Source organism: Thermobia domestica, chromosome 16, assembly GCF_964235325.1.
Source record: "Thermobia domestica chromosome 16, izTheDome1.hap1.1, whole genome shotgun sequence".
NCBI classification, from domain to species: domain Eukaryota; kingdom Metazoa; phylum Arthropoda; class Insecta; order Zygentoma; family Lepismatidae; genus Thermobia; species Thermobia domestica.
In genome coordinates this window covers 150,561,328-150,581,057 of record NC_137469.1, presented here as the reverse complement: position 1 = coordinate 150,581,057, position 19,730 = coordinate 150,561,328, and the positions used below count along the sequence as shown (strand labels likewise).

General features: G+C 36.0%; 1 protein-coding gene across 5 annotated transcripts in view; it reads right to left on the bottom strand.

The window, feature by feature from the left end:
- Nucleotides 1–19,730, bottom strand: part of LOC145673470 (zinc-regulated GTPase metalloprotein activator 1-like) — a 999,800-nt gene that overhangs the window by 572,257 nt on the left and 407,813 nt on the right. For 4 of the 5 annotated variants that reach the window (XM_081743197.1, XM_081743195.1, XM_081743196.1 and 1 more), the window contains exon 9: nucleotides 18,659–18,703. The exons of the other annotated variant lie outside the window; for it this stretch is intronic. In XM_081743197.1, the coding sequence (XP_081599323.1) occupies nucleotides 18,659–18,703 (45 nt within the window). The remainder of the gene's footprint in view (nucleotides 1–18,658; nucleotides 18,704–19,730) is intronic. 5 annotated transcript variants of the gene reach the window in all.

The following is a 19,730-nucleotide window of genomic DNA, read 5'->3' as shown; positions in this document are numbered from 1 at the left end:
CTGAAACTCAGGATTCGAACCATGAACTTTTGATATGTATCGTGTCCGTGATTATTCCCTGCTTCCACCTCAGCGGAATCAGCTGATTGTTTCATTCGTGGTTACCCAGTGTATGGTCAGTGTTTGGGGAACGTTGGGTGCGATGTGTATTTCTTTTTCATGTATCCCGCGAAAAACCATACCAACCTGTTGCACTGCTGAAACTACAAATATAATGAATAAAAGTAGATGCACAATACTTATCCTCTAACACAAAATATTATTATATAACATGCACACTTTTACGTCACTTGCATATCAATTAAGACACACAAAATATATATTTGATACGTATATTTCAAACTATTTAATTATTGTGGCACTTTACATTTTACAAGTACTAAAATACTTTTCAAATTGTAATAATGTGGCCCCGTATAGCGCTGACGAAAGAATACCGATATTTTCGCGCACGCATTTACTGTGACGAAAGTCGAATAACGAAAAACATAGGCATAAAGACTGTTCACTGGAGTTAACAATTCAATGCACTATTAATTGTAATGTTCACTCCTTCCGCATGCTGGTTCCATTCTAGCTAGCACAGGCTACTAAGCTACATCACTGTAGATTTTGTAAATAATTAAAACTTAAATGTATTTTTATATTGAAATCGTTTTAAATTACTTTTCTAGAAGAAACATTACAAATGAAATTAACACAAAAATTGCATTGAAACCTTTAAGGTAGTGTTTACCACTGTATAAACCAACAATATAAACCACTGTATTTAAAGTGAATAATGATATGCTCTAATCTCTTTCGTTATCAAAGTTCCACTCTCCGCGTCCAGTCATTGCATTCCACTTTCCTCGCAATGAAGGCACATGAATAGATTATGGGAATAAAATATAGTTCCCACAAAATATTTAGTTTTAAGGTAACCCCCTCACTAATAAAAAATGATTAGTACTTATTAAATTATTAAAAGAACATTGACCACATTTAAACATATAATAATATTAATAATTTGTCATTAACACAAAATATGCAAATTTTTGCAAATAGTCCGTTGCTGACTTTAGCCCTGCAATTTAGCTTCCGAAAGTGGGGACAAGGAAATTAAGCTGAATTAAATTTTTCGTTTATATATGGCCATACGAAAAGAGGAGTAGATGAACAGCCACACACACACATAAAAACTTGTGAGCAAGCTTCGTAGCATTTTAACTCTAAGAATTTTGTCTTGATACGCACTAATTCTAAGAAACCCTCTTCCGAATTCGAGAGTTGCTTAAAGAGTAGATATAACGATAGCGTTATAAATCAGAAGCAACAATTTCTCAAAACATTACATTGTTGCTCAACAATTAATTTTTAAAGTCACAGTTCGGAACTTTAGAAACACTCTGTATAAAAAGCGAACAGTGTTGTTGCACTGCAAGTAAATAATAATAATAATTTACTTGAAAAAAAAGGTTTTAATGTTGTTTTTATTACAAACGAAATATGTTACCATCATAAACTGGAGCTACTTCATGGCTAAGCGGTTAATGTACACACCTTTGGCCTGGGAGACCCGGGTTCGATTCCGGCCGCAGTTCATGTGGTTCGAATTCCACGGTAATCAGTAGTTCCTCACTCATATAGCCTCGCTGCTCCAAGGAACGTTATGGTCAAAATCAACTCAACTCATCATAAACTAATACATAAATATCTAACAAAGAACAACCAAAAAACGAGGTGTGTTAGAAAAGTAATGAGATTGATATTGTACTAACTAAAGTTTTTATGTTTTTCAAACAACAATATTATCCCCTTCAAAGTAGTTCCGTTGGGAAGCTATACACCGGCGGAGCCGTTGTTCCCACTCTTCGTAGCCAGCGCTGGAAGTCTTCAACTGGTACGGCTTTTAACTGGTCGGTCACAGTCTTTTGAATGTTCTCCAGAGCTAAAAAATGACGTCCTTTTAGGACATGTTTCAATTTCAGGAAAAGGAAAAAGTCACAAGGACTCAAATCAGGTGAGTAGGGAGGTTGAGGCAACAGTATGCGTTTTGAGGTCAAAAATTCACTGATGGAAACGGCCGTGTGACGCGGAACATTGTCATGATGAAGCATCCACTTGTCTGCAATGTCCGCTCTCACACGAATCACTCTTTCCCTGAGCTTTTCAAGGACACTTTTATAAAACACTTGGTTGCCAGTTTGTCCTGGTGGAACCAATTCTTTGTGCACGATAAGCTTACTCTAAAAAAATCAGCATCGTCTTGATCTTTGATTTGCTCTGTCGACATTTTTTCGGCCGAATAGATGACGGAGTGTGCCACTCTTCGCTTTGTTGCTTTGTTTCAGGATCGTACTCAAATATCCAGGATTCATCACCTGTGATCACACAATTGAAGAATTCTTGGTCTTTGGCAATCCTCTGAAGAAGATCAACGCACACGTTTTTTCGATTGTCTTTCTGTTCAGTTGTGAGGTTTTTCGGCACCATTTTGGCACAAATCTTTCGCATGTTAAAATTGTCTGTCAAATTTTGATGTAGGGTGAAAGTGTTTAAATTTAACTGTTCACTCATCATCCTTATTTTTAAACGACGTCTGATCTCACAACAGCCCTTACACGATCAATGTTTTCGTCAGTTTTTCAAGCTGAAGGTCTCCCTGAGCGAGGTTCATCTTCAACGTGTTGTCGACCTTCCAAAAATGATTTGTGCCAGCGGAAAACTTGTGCTCTTGATAAGCAATGTTCCCCACAGGCCTGTTCCAACTTTTCAAAAGTCACACTCGCGAATTCACCAAGTTTAACCCAAAACTTTATTGCACAACATTGTTCTAAATTCTGATGCTCCATTTTAGTAACACACAACAAAAACACAACTTCACTGATGGCGCTGTCAAAAATAATGTGTTATGGTAGCTGTACGGAGTTGTAACTCGGACTGAGGAAATGGAAGGGATAAGTAAACCGGTCTAGCACAGGCCGGTAGACACAACGTTGCGAGATCGTCCGCAGTGTTGCCAGTCTCATTACTTTTCTCACACACCTTGTACTTCAAATCACACTTCATACACCACGAAAATATAACACATACCTCAAAAGAATTCTCGTATGTTTTCGATAGTACGGAAAACCTATATTGACTACTCGTGACGTTTACGAACATATAAGTGCTCAAGTACAAATGAGTGCAAGCCTAAACACTCAAATGGAAAGTGGACAAATTCCCCAACTATCATTTTGGACAAACCCGACAAAGAAACCCAGATACTATTGTTCGTAGCTTTCTTTCTTAACTCACTCAAAGTTTCACTGTATAACACAGGGATATAATTTTCTCATAGGGTATATTCATCTGGTAATGGTTTTTTACTAGGCCTATAGTTTTTTAAAAAAAACATTCTGAAAATTCCTTATGTTTGACTTTTGCCAAGGAACATTTGCTGACACTATAGCACGACACAAAGCCTCGCTCAACTTAGATTGTTGAGATCCAGATTTGTTAATTGATAGTTTGATTAAAGTCTGCTGTTCCTTGCTTTGAATTTTAAAGTTCCTTGTTTTTTTACATGCTTTGAAGTTATTAGATGTTAAGTTACTTGGAACCACGTTCCCGCACTCACAGTAATTTCACAAAACAGTACGAAATAACACTGTTCTATCTGCAGTAAAGTTTCTAAATTCTTTAACATACGTGTTTAATATAGTGAACGACGATCTCTTTTCTTTCGATGTATCGAACTGCAATCTGACAGAGATAGCACAAAACTAAGATACTTGTCCCTTGAAAGCTACTGGAGTGATCTCATCAAAAGATAACGGTGACCTATGTTTGAACTGCATTCCATTGCAAGGAACTTCGACAATGAAATCTCGTAGCAGGCGCAAGATCACTGAACCAGATAGAAAGTCTGTACAAGAATAGAATCTCTTTCCCAGTATGAACGATTTGGTGAGACAAATCAGCGATGAATGAGTCATATTTCCATGTTGACGTACAAATTGTGGTCATCTTTGAAGCAGATACCACAAAATATTCGAAAAGAAAAAGAGATGCAGAAAAATATGCAATATCTGCTAAAAATACGATAAATATGCACTTGCATGGGTAACATCCAAATTGCATAACTATCCGAAGCCTAGTGATAAGATCAATGCATCATTTAACAATGTTTTTGAATGGACAAAAGAACACATCACAAATTGTACAAGGCCTGCAAATTTTGCAAGAATCTGCTTCTTATAAAACTCAACACCGTTAAGAACTGCCGCGTCGCAAAGGTAAAACAGGAGGTTATTTTTGAAACTAGAGTCTGAAACTGGCCAAAGTACATGGAAAAGAACCACGCACACACATCTGAGTGTAAAACAACTTGTTTATAAATTAATAACTTCATTTTTCTAAACAGCCATAAGTGGCCACGAAAAAAAAGCTAGTCAGATTCGTCGATCTGTGTCGAGCTGCATTTGAAAATAATTTAAGAAGTAGCTAAGATCAAGTTACTAATCAAGAAAGCGCTCTTTTTGTTCATTCTTTAGTTTTGTCCGCGCCGCATTTCTACATGCGCTGTTTTTGTCCGCACTGTATTTGCATGTGCTGTTTTGTCTGTGCATGTTTTTGTTCATGCGCTGTTTTTCTCCACGCTGTATTTGCATGCGCTGTTTTTGTGCAGGCGCGGTTTTCGTTTATGCGCTGTTTTGTCCGCGCTATATTTGCATACGCTGTTTGCATACAACAATGGAAACACGTAATATTGAGCAGCGCTACACAAATACCTTTTGTGTGGAATTTGGTGAGACTGTCGCGGTAACGAACCGGAAGCTTCAGCACGCCTTTGCAAATGAAGTGTTATCTATGGCACAGGTGTACATTGGTACAAAATGTTTGCGGAAGGCAGAACAAAAATCGAAGATGAACAGCGCAGTGGGCGACCCACGACAACGCGAACGGAAAAGAACTCTGACAGGGTGAGGGAACTTGTGCGAGCTGATAGACAATTAACCGTGAAAAGGATTGCGAATGAACTAAACATCAATCGAGGAACACTGCGTCTGACATTAACTGAAAATATGGGAATGCGAAAGTGTGCCAAACTAGTTCCGAAAAATCTCACACAGCAACAAAAAGATGACCGAGGCGGCTGACTTGATTAACCAAGTGGAATCTAACCCGGATTTACTGAACAGAATTATCACTGGTTATCAAAGTTGGGTTTCCAATATGACCCCGAAACGAAACGTCAAAGTGCGCAATGGTGTTCGAAAGATTCGTCACGACCAAAGAATGCCCGCATGGCGAAGTCCAATGTGAAATGCATGCTTGTGTGCTTTTCTGACTCTAGGGGAATTGTCCATAAAGAGTGGGTACCTCCAGGGCAGACAGTAAATCAACATTTCTACATAGAAATTCTCGAAAAACTTCGAAAACGCGACCGTCGTGTTTGTCCAGAGATTGCTGACACCTGGATCCTTCATCACGATACTGCACCAGTCCATACTGCATTGCCTGTTAGGCAGTATTTGGCATCAAAGTCCATCATAGTGCTACCACACCCTCCTTATTCACCGAATATCACCACGTGTAATTTTTTTCTGTTCCCAAAGGTGAAATCAATTATTAAAGGACATCATTTTGAAGCATAAACAGACATTCAAACAGCTGTAACACGGGCTTTGGCAGGTATCCGAAAAGATGACATCCAGAGATGCTACCAACAGTGGAAACGCCGATGGGGTAAGTGTGTGCAGGTACAAGGGGAGTGCTTTGAAGGTCATCACATTGTAGTTGGTTAAAAATGTAAGTAAAGTTTTTTTCAACAAACCTCATTACTTTGTTGTCAGCCCCCGTAAGTAATGACATCTACACAATGCTTTGCTATATAGAATATCCAATACTTACTGTGTAATTATTTCGTGAAAACGGAACTTTGCTTTCAAACGTGCCAAATAATTAGGAGTCTTAAGCTTTATTTTGCCACTAAAAAACGATTCTCTGAAGATATTTCATCATTAACATATGTCGTGAATCAGAATTTAAAAATAAAATCATACTTGTACAGTACAATTAAGGAAATTGTATAATTATTGCAAAATAATACCAGTAAAGCATCTAATTTCTTACTTTAACACAACAGATAGTAATTTTTGCAATTGGTAACCAGATGAAATAAAATACATTCTGTCAAGAAAATACCAGGATTTGTACATTTACAAAGTCCAATGAAAGGAAGCGTCGAAACTCTTCTTGTCGCTACGTCAGCACAACTGCCCTCTATGCTCACGCGGAGTTTGAGCGCCATCTGTAAATTTGTTTACAGTACTCCATTTGTCAGTTCATCGCAAGTATGTGTGGGCGAATTTAGAACGGATAAAACTATCGAACAAAGAATGTCTGAAATTTTGCATTGCAAATGGAATTACGTGTGTCGAAGCGCTGAAAATGTTACATAAGACTTAAACGACTTTATCAAAACCACGTGCGTATGAGTGTACAGTGCTCTTAAAAGCGGTCGAGAGGTGGTGGAAGATTTGCCTCGCTCTGGTTGACTCCATCAACGTCCTCAGCAAAACTTAATATCGATAAAGTAAAGGAAATGGTGATTGAAAATCGTAGTTTAATTATGAGAGAGAGAGAGACGCTGAAATTTGTGTCTCACTAATCTTCTTACCATTTTAAACGATTGTTTGTGCATGAAACGCGTTGCCGCTGACTACTGCCGACGCAAAATCTGACAAGGCTATCATTGTGAACGAATTTCTGGCCAAAAATTCAACAAATGTTATCGAACAACCACCGTATTCCCTTGATCTGGCTCCGACCGACCGTTTTTTTTTTCTTCCAAAACTCAAATTACCACTTCGATGCACCCGTTTTCAGTCGATAGAAGACATCAAAAAGAATTCGCGCCAAGTACTGAAGTCGATTCCGGAAAATGCGTTTCAAAAATGTTTTGATGATTGGACTGTTCGTTAGCATAAATGAATTATTTCCGAAGGGACCTACTTTGAGGGCGATACAATAAATTTGGTTGAATAATGCATATTTTGTGCTTTATTGACTAATTTCCGGTACTTTCTTGACAGAATGTATGTGCATACCACATTCTATAGGAGCCTTTTCCCTGAGATATCCTGATCATATGTTAGATTTCTTATTCTGTCATTAAAACTTCCACGTCAGTGACGACGCCAGCTTTAATTTCTTCGTGGGCAAGCGGAAGGGTAAGGCACTTTCTGGGAGGTAGCTATTGTATACCGAAAATAATGCATTTATATTACTTAACCTACATTACAATACTACATGTCTGTAGCAGACCTGTAGCTACGGGGAGGGAAAGAGCCAGTACACTCCCATATTTGGTCGTGCTCCCCAAGTGAATGTTTTATATCGAGTTTATTAGCTTAGAAATATTGTTAATCGACCGCTGCTATTTTCATCATTCCGCAGCTGAGATTGACAAAAGCTTTTAGAATAGATTCTATGATGTACCAGAATAGTATATTCTGCGCAGATCAACTTCACTGTAGATGTTTTTGTAATAAACATACATACAGTGATATTTTGAATATTCTGCATTAAGGAAATTGCTATGGCTAGATTTCGTCACTAAGCAGGCGAGATTTTATCCTGTAAGGTTTTGGCCAGGCGAGATTTTGCCTTACAAGGTTTCTGCAAGATGATAACCCGCAATGTTCTGGTTGCAAGGAATTATTCCCAAATCATCTTTGCATTCACTTCAAAATCGGTAAGTATATTATTGTTAATATTATTATCCGACATTATGAGGTACGATAGAGGCCTAATGTTTTCTCTTCGCACCGGGGACCCACGAAATTTGTGATATAGCCCTGGAAATGTTAGAATGTTGCGTGTGCGACATGATGTTTGTATGTCCAAATATAAGTAATGCTGATCGTCGTACTGTGGCGTTGGTATTAAATGTCGAAATATTTATGAGACGTACACAATTGACTGATATTTAAGAATTCTTTTGTAACTTGACGTATTAACAAGTAACTGGACTATTAAACTTCTATCGACTGTTTTTATGTACCTCAGAAGAAAAAAGAAATAGTTAACTCTTATTTATATGATTACCATGGCATTTGACAGTTTTTACATGTTATTTATACATAATTTTGAATACAAGCAAAAATATTAAATACTAACTATTTCTCTACCTTCCTACTATTCTTCTAGTTCTTTCATTTACAGATGAAATTTACTTCGCAAGGGCGCCCATCAAGGGGGGCAAGGTGGGGCGTTCGCCCTCACTAGAAAAAATTGTACTTCAGAATATCGAGAACCCAATAGAATTTTTACATTAGTTACAGAAAAATTTGAAACTATATTTGAAACGTCGCTTATACTTGCCACCCCTTGGAAACTACAACATGGGCGCCCTTGTTACTTCGTATCTTTCTAAAGAAAAAAAGACGACTGATAACTCTGTAATGAAATTTTTCAATCTAATTAAACATTGAATTATTTGATCAACATATTTCCTGCTGAAATAAATAATGTAATAGCATTTCATTCATCATAGCTCTGCAAATTATACAGGGTGATTTTTTTTAAAAAAAATCACGGATTTCATTTGGGTCTAAACTTTCTAACTGAGGTTCGATTTTCATGTGGTTTGTAGCAAATGATCAAGGAAGGATGGGAGATTTATGAGACTATGTTTACTGGTTTAAATTCATCCTGGGTAATATAGATTACATCTCAAGAAAAATAGCAAATTTTCGTCAGTGTACCTTACAATTGGAATGAGGTAGTGCGATGTGGAGATTTGAGGGGTTTGGTTCACCTGAATGGGGTACATTTTATCATACATTTCAATCTTCAATAAGAGAGCAAAAGGTCTTCCCTGTGCTCATCCAACCGGGAAATGTCTTTGGAAGAAATCAGATAAGGAATTTTGCAGGTGTCCACTCAGCCGTGGACCCAACACCTCTCTTTATCTTTCGATCAGAGTTTTACTAATTGATTCCTTGTCACGCATTAAAAATAACAGGAAATCACTAACTAGTTCGTTTTTAAAATACTGGTTCCATCTCGCAGGTAATGAGGTATATAAAGGCACAATTATACGTGTTATATTCCTTCTTTAATTTTCTTAATACTGACCATTGGGAATAGTTTATACAAGTATACAAATGTATTACGGTTCAAGTTAGACTTTTATGTTCTGTTTCTTAGTCCGATTGAAAGTTTAACTTCTCTTTTCAGCACTGACGATATATGTATGTGAGACGGGACCTTAGTGGGATCCGAACCACTACTCAGGTTTGTATTTTCCTGGTTAACAATTTTAGACATCCAAACTATACTATACATAAATATTGGAAGTCGTATAGAAAGGTTATATCCGTCCGTCTGTCCTTTCAACGTTGATCGGCATTGGAACAAAAACGATAATATATAGCAGTGATCGAAACGATAATACGTATATACTTGTAGCTCCCGGGGACATTTTCAGTAGATCGCGTTTTTAAACTTTAAGTATCAGCTGCAATTTGCTGAATGGAATTCCAAATATCTTTTTTTTTATCATTAGGTAAACAGAAATTATTAATTTTAAATTGTCTTCAATAAATTGCAGCATTGTTTTTACTACTGAAGATTCGTATTACTAGTTATATTAGATTCTATTAAAAATTTAAAATGATATACATCCACAGCAACGTGAATACCTGTTATTCTGTCTCTAAGGCTAAAATAAGAGTTTATTATTATTATTATTATTATTATTATTATTATTATTATAACTATTGGTATCATTATTATTATTACTATTATTTGTAACATAGAAAGAACGTAAATCTCTCTACTGTGGAGAAATAAGTACTGCAGTTAGTAAACTCACCAAAAAGCATCACATTTGTATACTTATTTTAACTAGTATTGTTCTGTCCTGATAGTGACAAATCTCTTAAGTCATTCCAAATGATCTATTTTTCTATCATCCAAACTAGCAACATTATTAAACAACCGACAAGACTAAATATAACATTTCCGTAATTAAAATGAATTAATAAATTATAATTGGCTTTTCATAGGATTTCTTCTCAATGCCTACACAATTTAATATAAAACAGAAAAAATCCTACTTTAAGGGTGAGTGCTCAGAAAGAATCCAAGGTATCAAGAAGGGCCAAGGTTTCGTAGCTACAGAGCAGACAAAAGTTTAAAACACAAACTCAGACGTTATGCACTACTCTAATTGACAATAAACCAAGGGTAAAAATGCACCTGAGATGCAATTGACGTGGATTAATTTTTGACGTGAAGTACTTTTGACTTATTATAGGATCTATACCACCTTGCCTTATTGACAAATATAACAAACATAAAAGTTTTGAGAAGAGAGAAATAAATACATTCCTTTCTAAATTCTCTCTTTTATTTCTACTTTAATTCTCCATCAATAGAACTCACTTGGATTCTGTCTCTTCGATTTTGTCCATTTCATAAGCATATTGCTTCGATTTTGTCCTGCACGCAGATACAGTATTGAGTAAAGGTCTGCCACTTATAATATGATTCTTGATTTATTCCTTAATTTAGTGATGGGGTTAATGGGCACATCATAATTGAAGCATTTGTTCCCCGTCACGAGAACTTTCCCATTGTATGATGAACTATGTACATTCATGTCCAAAATGATGTAACATGTCTATAGATATGTTGTTGTAGGAATATAATTTGATAACGAATTCGCCCGGTATTTCTTATAATGTTAGTATGTGTATAATCGGCAAAGACATGTATGTGGCAAATTTCATGTCAAAAGAGCAATAAATAGGAACAATAATATGAAAATAAAACTCTCTTCTCCAGTTAGCAATATTTTGTTTTACTCATTCTAATTTTTGTATTTATAATTCTTTTCCTATGAAATTTACCACAAATATACATTTCCCAATTATAGTATCAGTATTAAAAGTACCCTCCAAAATCATTATCAAAATATATTCTTACAAGAAAACAGTTATACATTTGTGACAATCATTTTGGACATGAATGTACCTACCAATTCAACCGGATACAATTCTGGACAAAGGAGTTTCATTTCATATTTGTGAAGCTATACTAAACTTCCAAACTATAAGAATGCAATATTGAAACAGATGTGCAACATCCGGCCGCAATTTAGGCATAGTGAGAAATGAAACTTGTTCATGTGAGGCTCAATATAGGTATAAAACAGTTTCTTGCTGTCTTACAATTATTACCGTATACAAATTTATATTGAAAGCCGAAAATTCTACTCCTTTTTACTAATTCGGGTTTAAGTAGAATAATAAATCTGACATAAAATCTATTCTTAGGATACTGAATCCAGATAAAAATAGTAAGTCACCTTCTATTAACGTTTTCGCTCTATCGCAATCAATATTACAACATGAAGCAATAGTATATTTCAACATTTCAGATCGCAATATACGAATAAAAAATAAAATGAAATCTTTAAGTTTTACGACCCACGAATATGACGGTTAGGCTAAAAAAGACGGCGATGATGAGAGATGAGTGAAATGTTGGAATGAAGAAAGTGGGAGAAAACGGGAGAAGCCCGAAAAACCCACGAGCACGGTGTTTGTCCACCACAAAGTTCGCACAGCGCGAGCTGGGATCGAACCAGGAACCCCAAGCGCCGGAGGTGAACGCTCTACCACTGAGCCACCGCGCCCCCTGCAATATACGAGTAGAAGTAAAGTCGGAGATAAAACTATTCTGGTGGCACTCAATTCATATATATGAAAACCTGTTTCTTGCTATCCATGATTTTCAGTATCATGATCAGCGCTGAAATCAGAAAAGTAGATTTCATTTACTTCTGGTTTCAATACAGATAAAACTTAATCTCGGAACATTGAATCCATGTGAGAACAATAGTCATTTCAGATTTTCTCAAGAAGGCAAGAATGTCCACCAACTAGAGTTGGACTTTTATTGTTAATATGTTAGTATAAATTTATTTTTCAAAAAAAAAAAAAAAAAAAAAAAAAAAGTGTTTCTCAAACTTAACGGAAAACAATATTGCTCCTCTGCCCTCTTTAAATCAGGGCCCTGTATTAGAGAGGCATTACTCATGATATTTTACCGCTTCTAATCTATGGTGATCGAATTAAAACCGGAACAACTAGGAAAAATAACTACTTCCGGTTTTTAAGATTGCTACAAGTGCAAATCGTACGATTCCTTGAAATACTGAATCGATCTCCGAAAACGATTCATTACGGTTTTTATTCTATGGCTATCAACGTCGAAATCAGAAATTGTTGATTTTAACCACTTCAGATTTGAATAGAGTTAACGGAGAAGATGGAACATATTTCTGGTATGCTTAATCGATTACAGGAAAACGATTCTCGATATCTCTTACCGTCGTTGCTCTATGAAAATCAATATTGAAACCAGAAGTACTAGTAAACTTCAACCATTTTTGGTTTTAGTGGAATGTTAAAAGCGAAAATGACATATTTTCTTGAAAACCTAAATCAATTCTTTAAATTAAAAAAAAAAAAAAACTTGTCGCTATATATCAGTGGTCGCCAAGGATATGAAGCTTCTGACCTACCGTTTTTAAATCCTACTGTACGCTATAACCAAAAGAACTACCGACTTTTTTTTTAACAACAACAACAACAACAACAACAACAAAAGCCTCTTACCTTTGTTGCGTCAGCTCAGTGAAGGAAGCATATTATTCAGTTCAGGAATTTGCAAATGATAACGATGTTTGAATATGATGTAATGATGTAACAAATTTAACATGTGATGTTTCTTACAATTTAGTACTTCAGATGGTGTACTAAGTTGTAATTACAATTTGCATTTATATACATACGACAACTGTAGAACTTATTGGAGATACTCTCCATATTTCAAGTCAAAACAGGAAAAATAAAAAAATAAATAAATAAATAAAATTAAGGTTAGCCTACCAGAGCGTTAACGCGATCTACTGAAAATGTCCCCGGGAGCTACTAGTATATATGTATTATCGTTTCGATCACTGCTATATATTATCGTTTTTGTTCCAATGCCGATCAACGTTGAAAGGACAGACGGACGGACATAACCTTTCTATACGACTTCCGATATTTATGTATAGTATAGTTTCGATGTCTAAAACTGTTAACCAGGAAAATGCAAACCTGAGTAGTGGTTCGGATCCCACTAAGGTCCCGTCTCACATACATATATCGTCAGTGCTGAAAAGAGAAGTTAAACTTTCAATCGAACTAAGAAACAGAACATAAAAGTCTAACTTGAACGGTAATACATTTGTATACTTATATAAACTATTCCCAATGGTCAGTATTAAGAAAATTAAAGAAGGAATATAACACGTATAATTGTGCCTTTATATACCTCATTACCTGCGAGATGGAACCAGTATTTTAAAAACGAACTAGTTAGTGATTTCCTGTTATTTTTAATGCGTGACAAGGAATCAATTAGTAAAACTCTGATCGAAAGATAACGAGAGGTGTTGGGTCCACGGCTGAGTGGACACCTGCAAAATTCCTTATCTGATTTCCTCCAAAGACATTTCTCGGTTGGATGAGCACAGGGAAGACCTTTTGCTCTCTTATTGAAGATTGAAATGTATGATAAAATGTACCCCATTCAGGTGAACCAAACCAGATTTGAGTTTTCTTCGCTGGATGGCAACCTCGCCAAGGTTAATAAAAAACAGGAAACGGGCCGTCTGTATTGGAAATTGTGCTGTGTGTACAGTACAGTCCTGTGCTACTGTGTGAGTATGATCAGCGTACAGTGAGAAAAGTGTACTCTTCGGAACAACATGAGTTTATCGTTAAAACTTTGGAAACGGAATCTTTTGTTGCTATGCAAAGGGCATTTAAAACAAATTTGCTTCACAGACAGGGACATAATATGGTCGCCAGTGAATAAATTGGAATAAACAATACCGCTTCTGAGTGAGACCGGGAAGCATGGGACCCCGCAAGCGGCAGTTGTGAAAGATGCCACTTATCGACTCCTTAGGTCACCCAAGAAATCTCTCCGTCGTTTGTGGCAAGAAACCGGCTATAGCTATTCAACATGTGATTTACGGGTGTTAGCACTAACACTTAATTTGTATTCTCACTAACACTAATTCTGCAATTTCGCTGCGAAAATCCAAAACCTTATTTTAGGCGAAAATTTGCTGTTTTTCTTGAGGCGTGATCAATATTATTCCGGATGAATTTAAACAAGTAAACATAGTCCCATAAATCTTCTATCCTTCCTTGATCATTTGCCACAAACTGCATGAAAATCGGACATCAGTTAGAAATTCTAGATCCAAATGAAATCCGTGTTTGTTTTTTTTTTTTTTTTAATCGCCCTTTATATACACTTCTAACAACTGTTATATAACATCAACTTCATCACATTTCCAGTTCATAAAGAATTTCCAGGATTTTTACAACTTTTTCTGCTTTCTATAACTTTTCCAGGGCGTTTCCACGACACACTTTTATTTCCAGGTTTTCCAGAACGCGTGTGGGAACCTCTGCATATTGTGTACAGCAATATTGAAAGGCGTTGGAGTATGTTGATGAATACGAACACACCTCCATGTCTAGTCAATACTGATGCACACACTGCTGAAAGAAAATGCTAACACAGCTTGCGTTATAAGTAACTAGAGCATGGCAAGATTCCTGAGCTAAGCTTCATTGGGAAGACTAAGCACATTGGAAACAAAGAAAATAAAAGGACATGGGAGGATAGGAAAAAAACAAATTTAAAAAAATAATAGTGAGGATTAGTGACTAGTCCCTCAGCAAAAAAAAAAAAAAAATGTTAAGATACATTTAGCATATTGCTAATATATAACAATTTAGCCCTTGGCCTGTATTTTTAATAATTCAATCACTGAAAAACATAGGAAATAAAGGACGAGATTAAAATATAGGACATATATAGGACAAATATACACAAATTTCCAAAATATAGGAGAAAATAGGACAGCTGGGATCCCTGACTACATCATAGTTGATAGAGTGAATATTTTATTACTTATATTTTATCAACTACATTATGTCCTTTATTTAATGCACTTCGTGTAAAAGAATATTAACGCAATAATATCTTATCTTAAATATATAAAACTACATGAGCTGACAAATTAAAGGGGTACTTCCGGTTGACGTGGAAAGTTGAAATTAAAAGTGAATATTTTTAATTTTTAGGGGGGCTAAAGGAGGGATGAAAAATTTCCCCATGTTATTTATTTATTTATTTATTTATTTTTTTAGACATGTAGTCTCATGTTTTAGGTACTTGGAAATGGAATAAAAACTTGAAATTCGGTATGCTTGTACGTTTTCGTTAGCGCTAGGTAAGTATATAAATAAAAGTAAAAATTTCCAAGTGTAGAGTGGTTTTATGGAGAACTGAAAAATCTTTCCCATGTTATTTATATGGGAAACCTTTTACACCCCCAAATTATTGGGTACTTCCTGTATGGATACTATGATTAAATTTTACATGATTGTAGCCTTTTGGGACTAACAGACAGAAAAATTGCCAAAAGTGAATATTTTTAATTTGCAGGAGTCTCAAGAGGAGATGAAGAAATTCCCCATGTTATTTAAAAGGACCTTTTTGGGACCTATAATCTCATATTTTAGGTACTTGGAATTGGAATATAAACTTGAAATTCGGTATGATTATACGTTTTCGTTATCGTTAATTAAGTAAATCTCTAAAAATAAAAATTTCCAACTGTAGAGTGGTTTTATGGGGAACTAAAAATCTTTCCCATGTTATTTATATCGGACATCTACACCCCAAAATGTTTAGGCACTTTCGGCAGGATCAGAATGATGAAATTTCGCATGATTATAGCTTTCCGGGACTAACCTACAGAAAAATTGCCAAAAATTTTTAGTTTTTAAGTGGTCTAAAGGGGGTATGGAAAAATTCCCATGTTATTGAAATGGGCGTTTTCTTGGGATACAAAATCTCATCTTTTAGATAGTTGAAATACTGATGAGCAAATGCAAGACGAAGACGAAGACCCGGGTCTTGGTCTTGGTCTCGCACATCCAATCTTGGTGTTGGTCTTGGTCTTGGTTTCGCACATCCAGTCTTGGTCTTGGTCTTGGTCTTGGTCTTGCTGCGACAGTCTTGCAAGTCTTGCTTTTAAAAAATCTTATGCTTTTCATACATAAATTTTACTCTGGGTAAATTCTACATTGCGCCAATAGTAACGGAAATACAATGTATGTTTCCAAATGAAATATAGTTTACCTTCGTGTAAGTATGATGATAGTATACAACATAGGGTATCCTTTATTTTTTCAATGGGCCCCCACGCTTCACTACTTATAAGATAAATTACAACGTTTCGTAATCTTTTTATATTTTTTTAAAACAGATTCAATACCCTACTGGTTCCCAAATTGGGGAGACGCATGAAAGAAAATCAAGCCGGCACAGATACTGAAATACCATAAATTGCTAAAATTATTTTTACACTCTTTTTCAACTAAGATTAGCTAATGTTTGTATTGAACAAACTTCCAATTAAATATTGAGATTTTATTTTACTGATTCCAATATGTACTCTATGGAACAGATACATGGACATTACGCAAAAGTGATGAAAAAAATATTGGAGGCTTTCGATAAAAGATGAGAATTAGCTGGGTTGAACGGAAAACGAATGAGAAGGTGTTAGAAATAGTAGTAGTAGGGGAGAAAATAAGAATTTTAGATGTAACTAAGAGGAGGAAAAGGAACTGGTTGGGACATTGGCTGAGGAGGAAATTTATTATGAGGGACATGCTAGAGAATATGGTGGAAGGAAAGAAAAGTAGGGAGCAAAGGAGTCTGTAGTTGAAGGAAGGTATTAAAACAGAAAATTGCTACATCAAGACGAAGAGACTAGCTGAGGACCACCGTATATCGAAGCTTCTGAGCTACAACAAGTGACCTGCCAACAGTGGCAGAATAGCTATGATGATGATATGTTAGCAATATTGACCAAAAGAAAGAGAAAAAATAAAATAATAAGCTCTTAATATTTTAGAATAGCTTGAGTAAAAACTGAAAACGACTCAACTATCCATGTTTTTGTGTAAACTCAACTTATACAAATTCTTTTGACCTATATTAGAAATACAAAAACACAGCATCAAACTCCAAGTTATTTGAAATAACTGTACAAAATCACTCTCACTTGTGAATATCTATTATTTATTGTTGTATAATGTTATATCACTCAATCCTCGTGTGCCATATACGTGAGGATGCTAAAAGTTATATTGATAAACAATTATTCAACGTATAAGCACCCGCCCATGAAATCAAACTTGCGGTCACATACACAAGTTTTTGTCAATGTCATAAAAATGTTATTTCGATATTAATTTTTGGAGCACACATTAAAAATTTCTAACGGATGCTTGATCCTTGGAGCTAAGGCCATACCCATGCAGTCGGCACCTATGGTGTACGGAATTACCGATGTTCAATACTACATTCCTCTTTAGTTTTAGAAGAACAGCATTAATATGTTTTGAAATAATGTAATATCTAGTTTTACGTGCCACGATTATGCACCGAGACTAAGAGAGATGGTAATGATGAGAAATGAATGAAATGGTGGAATGAAAAAAGTAGGATGAAACGGGAAAACCCCGAGAAAACCTACGCACATGGTCTCTATCCACCAAGAAATCTCACATGGTGGAATCTGGGATCGAACCAGAGACCCCAGCACCGAAGGTGAACGCTCTACCACTGAGCCGGTATTTGTGCAAGACTCTTGCGCAAGAGTCTTGGTCTTGCAGGTATGCTCTTGGTCTTGCACCCCTTTGTCTTGGTCTTGGTCTTGGATCGGGATTCCCGGTCTTGGTCTTGCATGCAAGACTCTTGCAAAAACTGCAGGACCAAGACCCTTGCGCTCATCACTAAGTTGAAATAGGGAAAAACTTGAAATTTGATAGAATTGTGGATTTAAGGGGGGGCGAGGCCGTAGGCCGAGTAAACGTGAGGGTCAGAGGGGGAAGCCCCAGCTGTGCCAAATTCAGAAAATATAATTAAAGAGCAAATGCAGAAAATTCACTCTTGATGCAAAGACTGATATCTAAGAGATGCGAGGCCGTAGGCCGAGCAAACGCGGGGGTTTGGGTGCGGAGCCCCCAGCTAGCCAAAGGCTAGTCATATTATAATTTGTTAGTAGTAAAATCAAAGGAAATATTTGATCATTCACAACTGGCAAACCCTACAACTCAGGATGCCATGTCAGACAACACATACACCAAGGGTGCCTATTTCCTCCCAAAAAAGTGGTAGGCCTCCAACACCCTCTCCCCAACAGTGAACGGCTTTCATTAAAACGTATTATTCTTCTATAAATTATACATACTTTATAAGCTATCTTTGTTGCTATCTGGTTTTAATATTTTTTAGTTACAAAAAATGACCAACTTTAAAACTAAAATGACGCATACTGTGCCATACAATCCCTGCTCAATGAGATGGAAAATAATTAATAATTAGCATTTTGTAATTTTATATTTTACACTAATCTACCGTAAAAGTAAGAACTGTTCTTATCAAACATTCATTCTTTCTTTGAGTCATTCTAGAGGAAGAATGAAAAATAGAAACTCATGCATAGATACAGAGATAAAATACTTACCTACAGCGTTCAGTTTGTAGAAAATCTGTTGCCGCGTTGATGCATCTGAATAAAAATATAAAATAATTAAAAGAATAAAAAAAAATGTAGGAATAAACATAATACATCAAAACTGAAATGTGAAAAAGAGAAACGAGAAAAAGGCGTTATGAAACCATGGTGGAAATAAAAAACAGCTAATAACAGAATACCAGGTATATAGACAATGATGATCTCATATAATACATCAAGCAGGACGAACATTCAACATTCCTGCTAAGCACACGGTTCAGTGGATTTCTGTCTGCCTCTTATTACAAGTAAGTTTTAAATTCGCTCTTCGCTAAGGGCATCCTTTAATATAAAAGTGTTCCAGCGTATGAATCACTGAATAAAAGATCACGGACGAGAATGTGAAATATACTTTTTTCTGTAGAACTCTTTCTAACAGAGATGTGAATTAAAAAGAGGAATAGAAATACACATAACACAAAAGAAGGAATGAAAAAGAGAGCAGTTATCCAGCATTTAACAGGATGCAAGGTCGGCACAAGTGTCAATTGTTCCGCGTAACAAGATGCTGAATGAGAGACAGTCAGTCCCCTCCCATAGACTCTGTCTCTTGTATAGAGAGCTTCATTACGTTAACATGGCTCCGTGCGTCAATTTTATTTCTCATCAGTCGTTCAAATGGTTCTAAATAGGTTATATAACAAAGTTAAGCCTCTGTGGAGATGAAAGGGCTCCAGGCTCCTGAAACGGAAGAAATTGGAAGCATTTGTTCATTGATGCATCTTATTTGGAACGCTATCTACTTCACCTCAATACCATAATTACGCTGATACATCTGTTCATCTGTATCACGTTCATATCGTATAACAGTATAAGATTTGGATGCACCAAAACGAATAATCAAATACCGTTCAACGTAATAACACTTGATTAGCGTACGTGAAAATCCAAGTTGGAATATTATGCAACAATTTTCCCTATCAAGATTACGGTTGCTGACAATCAAATAAGTCCAAATTTAATTCTGAACCTATTCCTTGAACATACAAGTTTAATATCGATCAGAGGCGCACTCACGCGG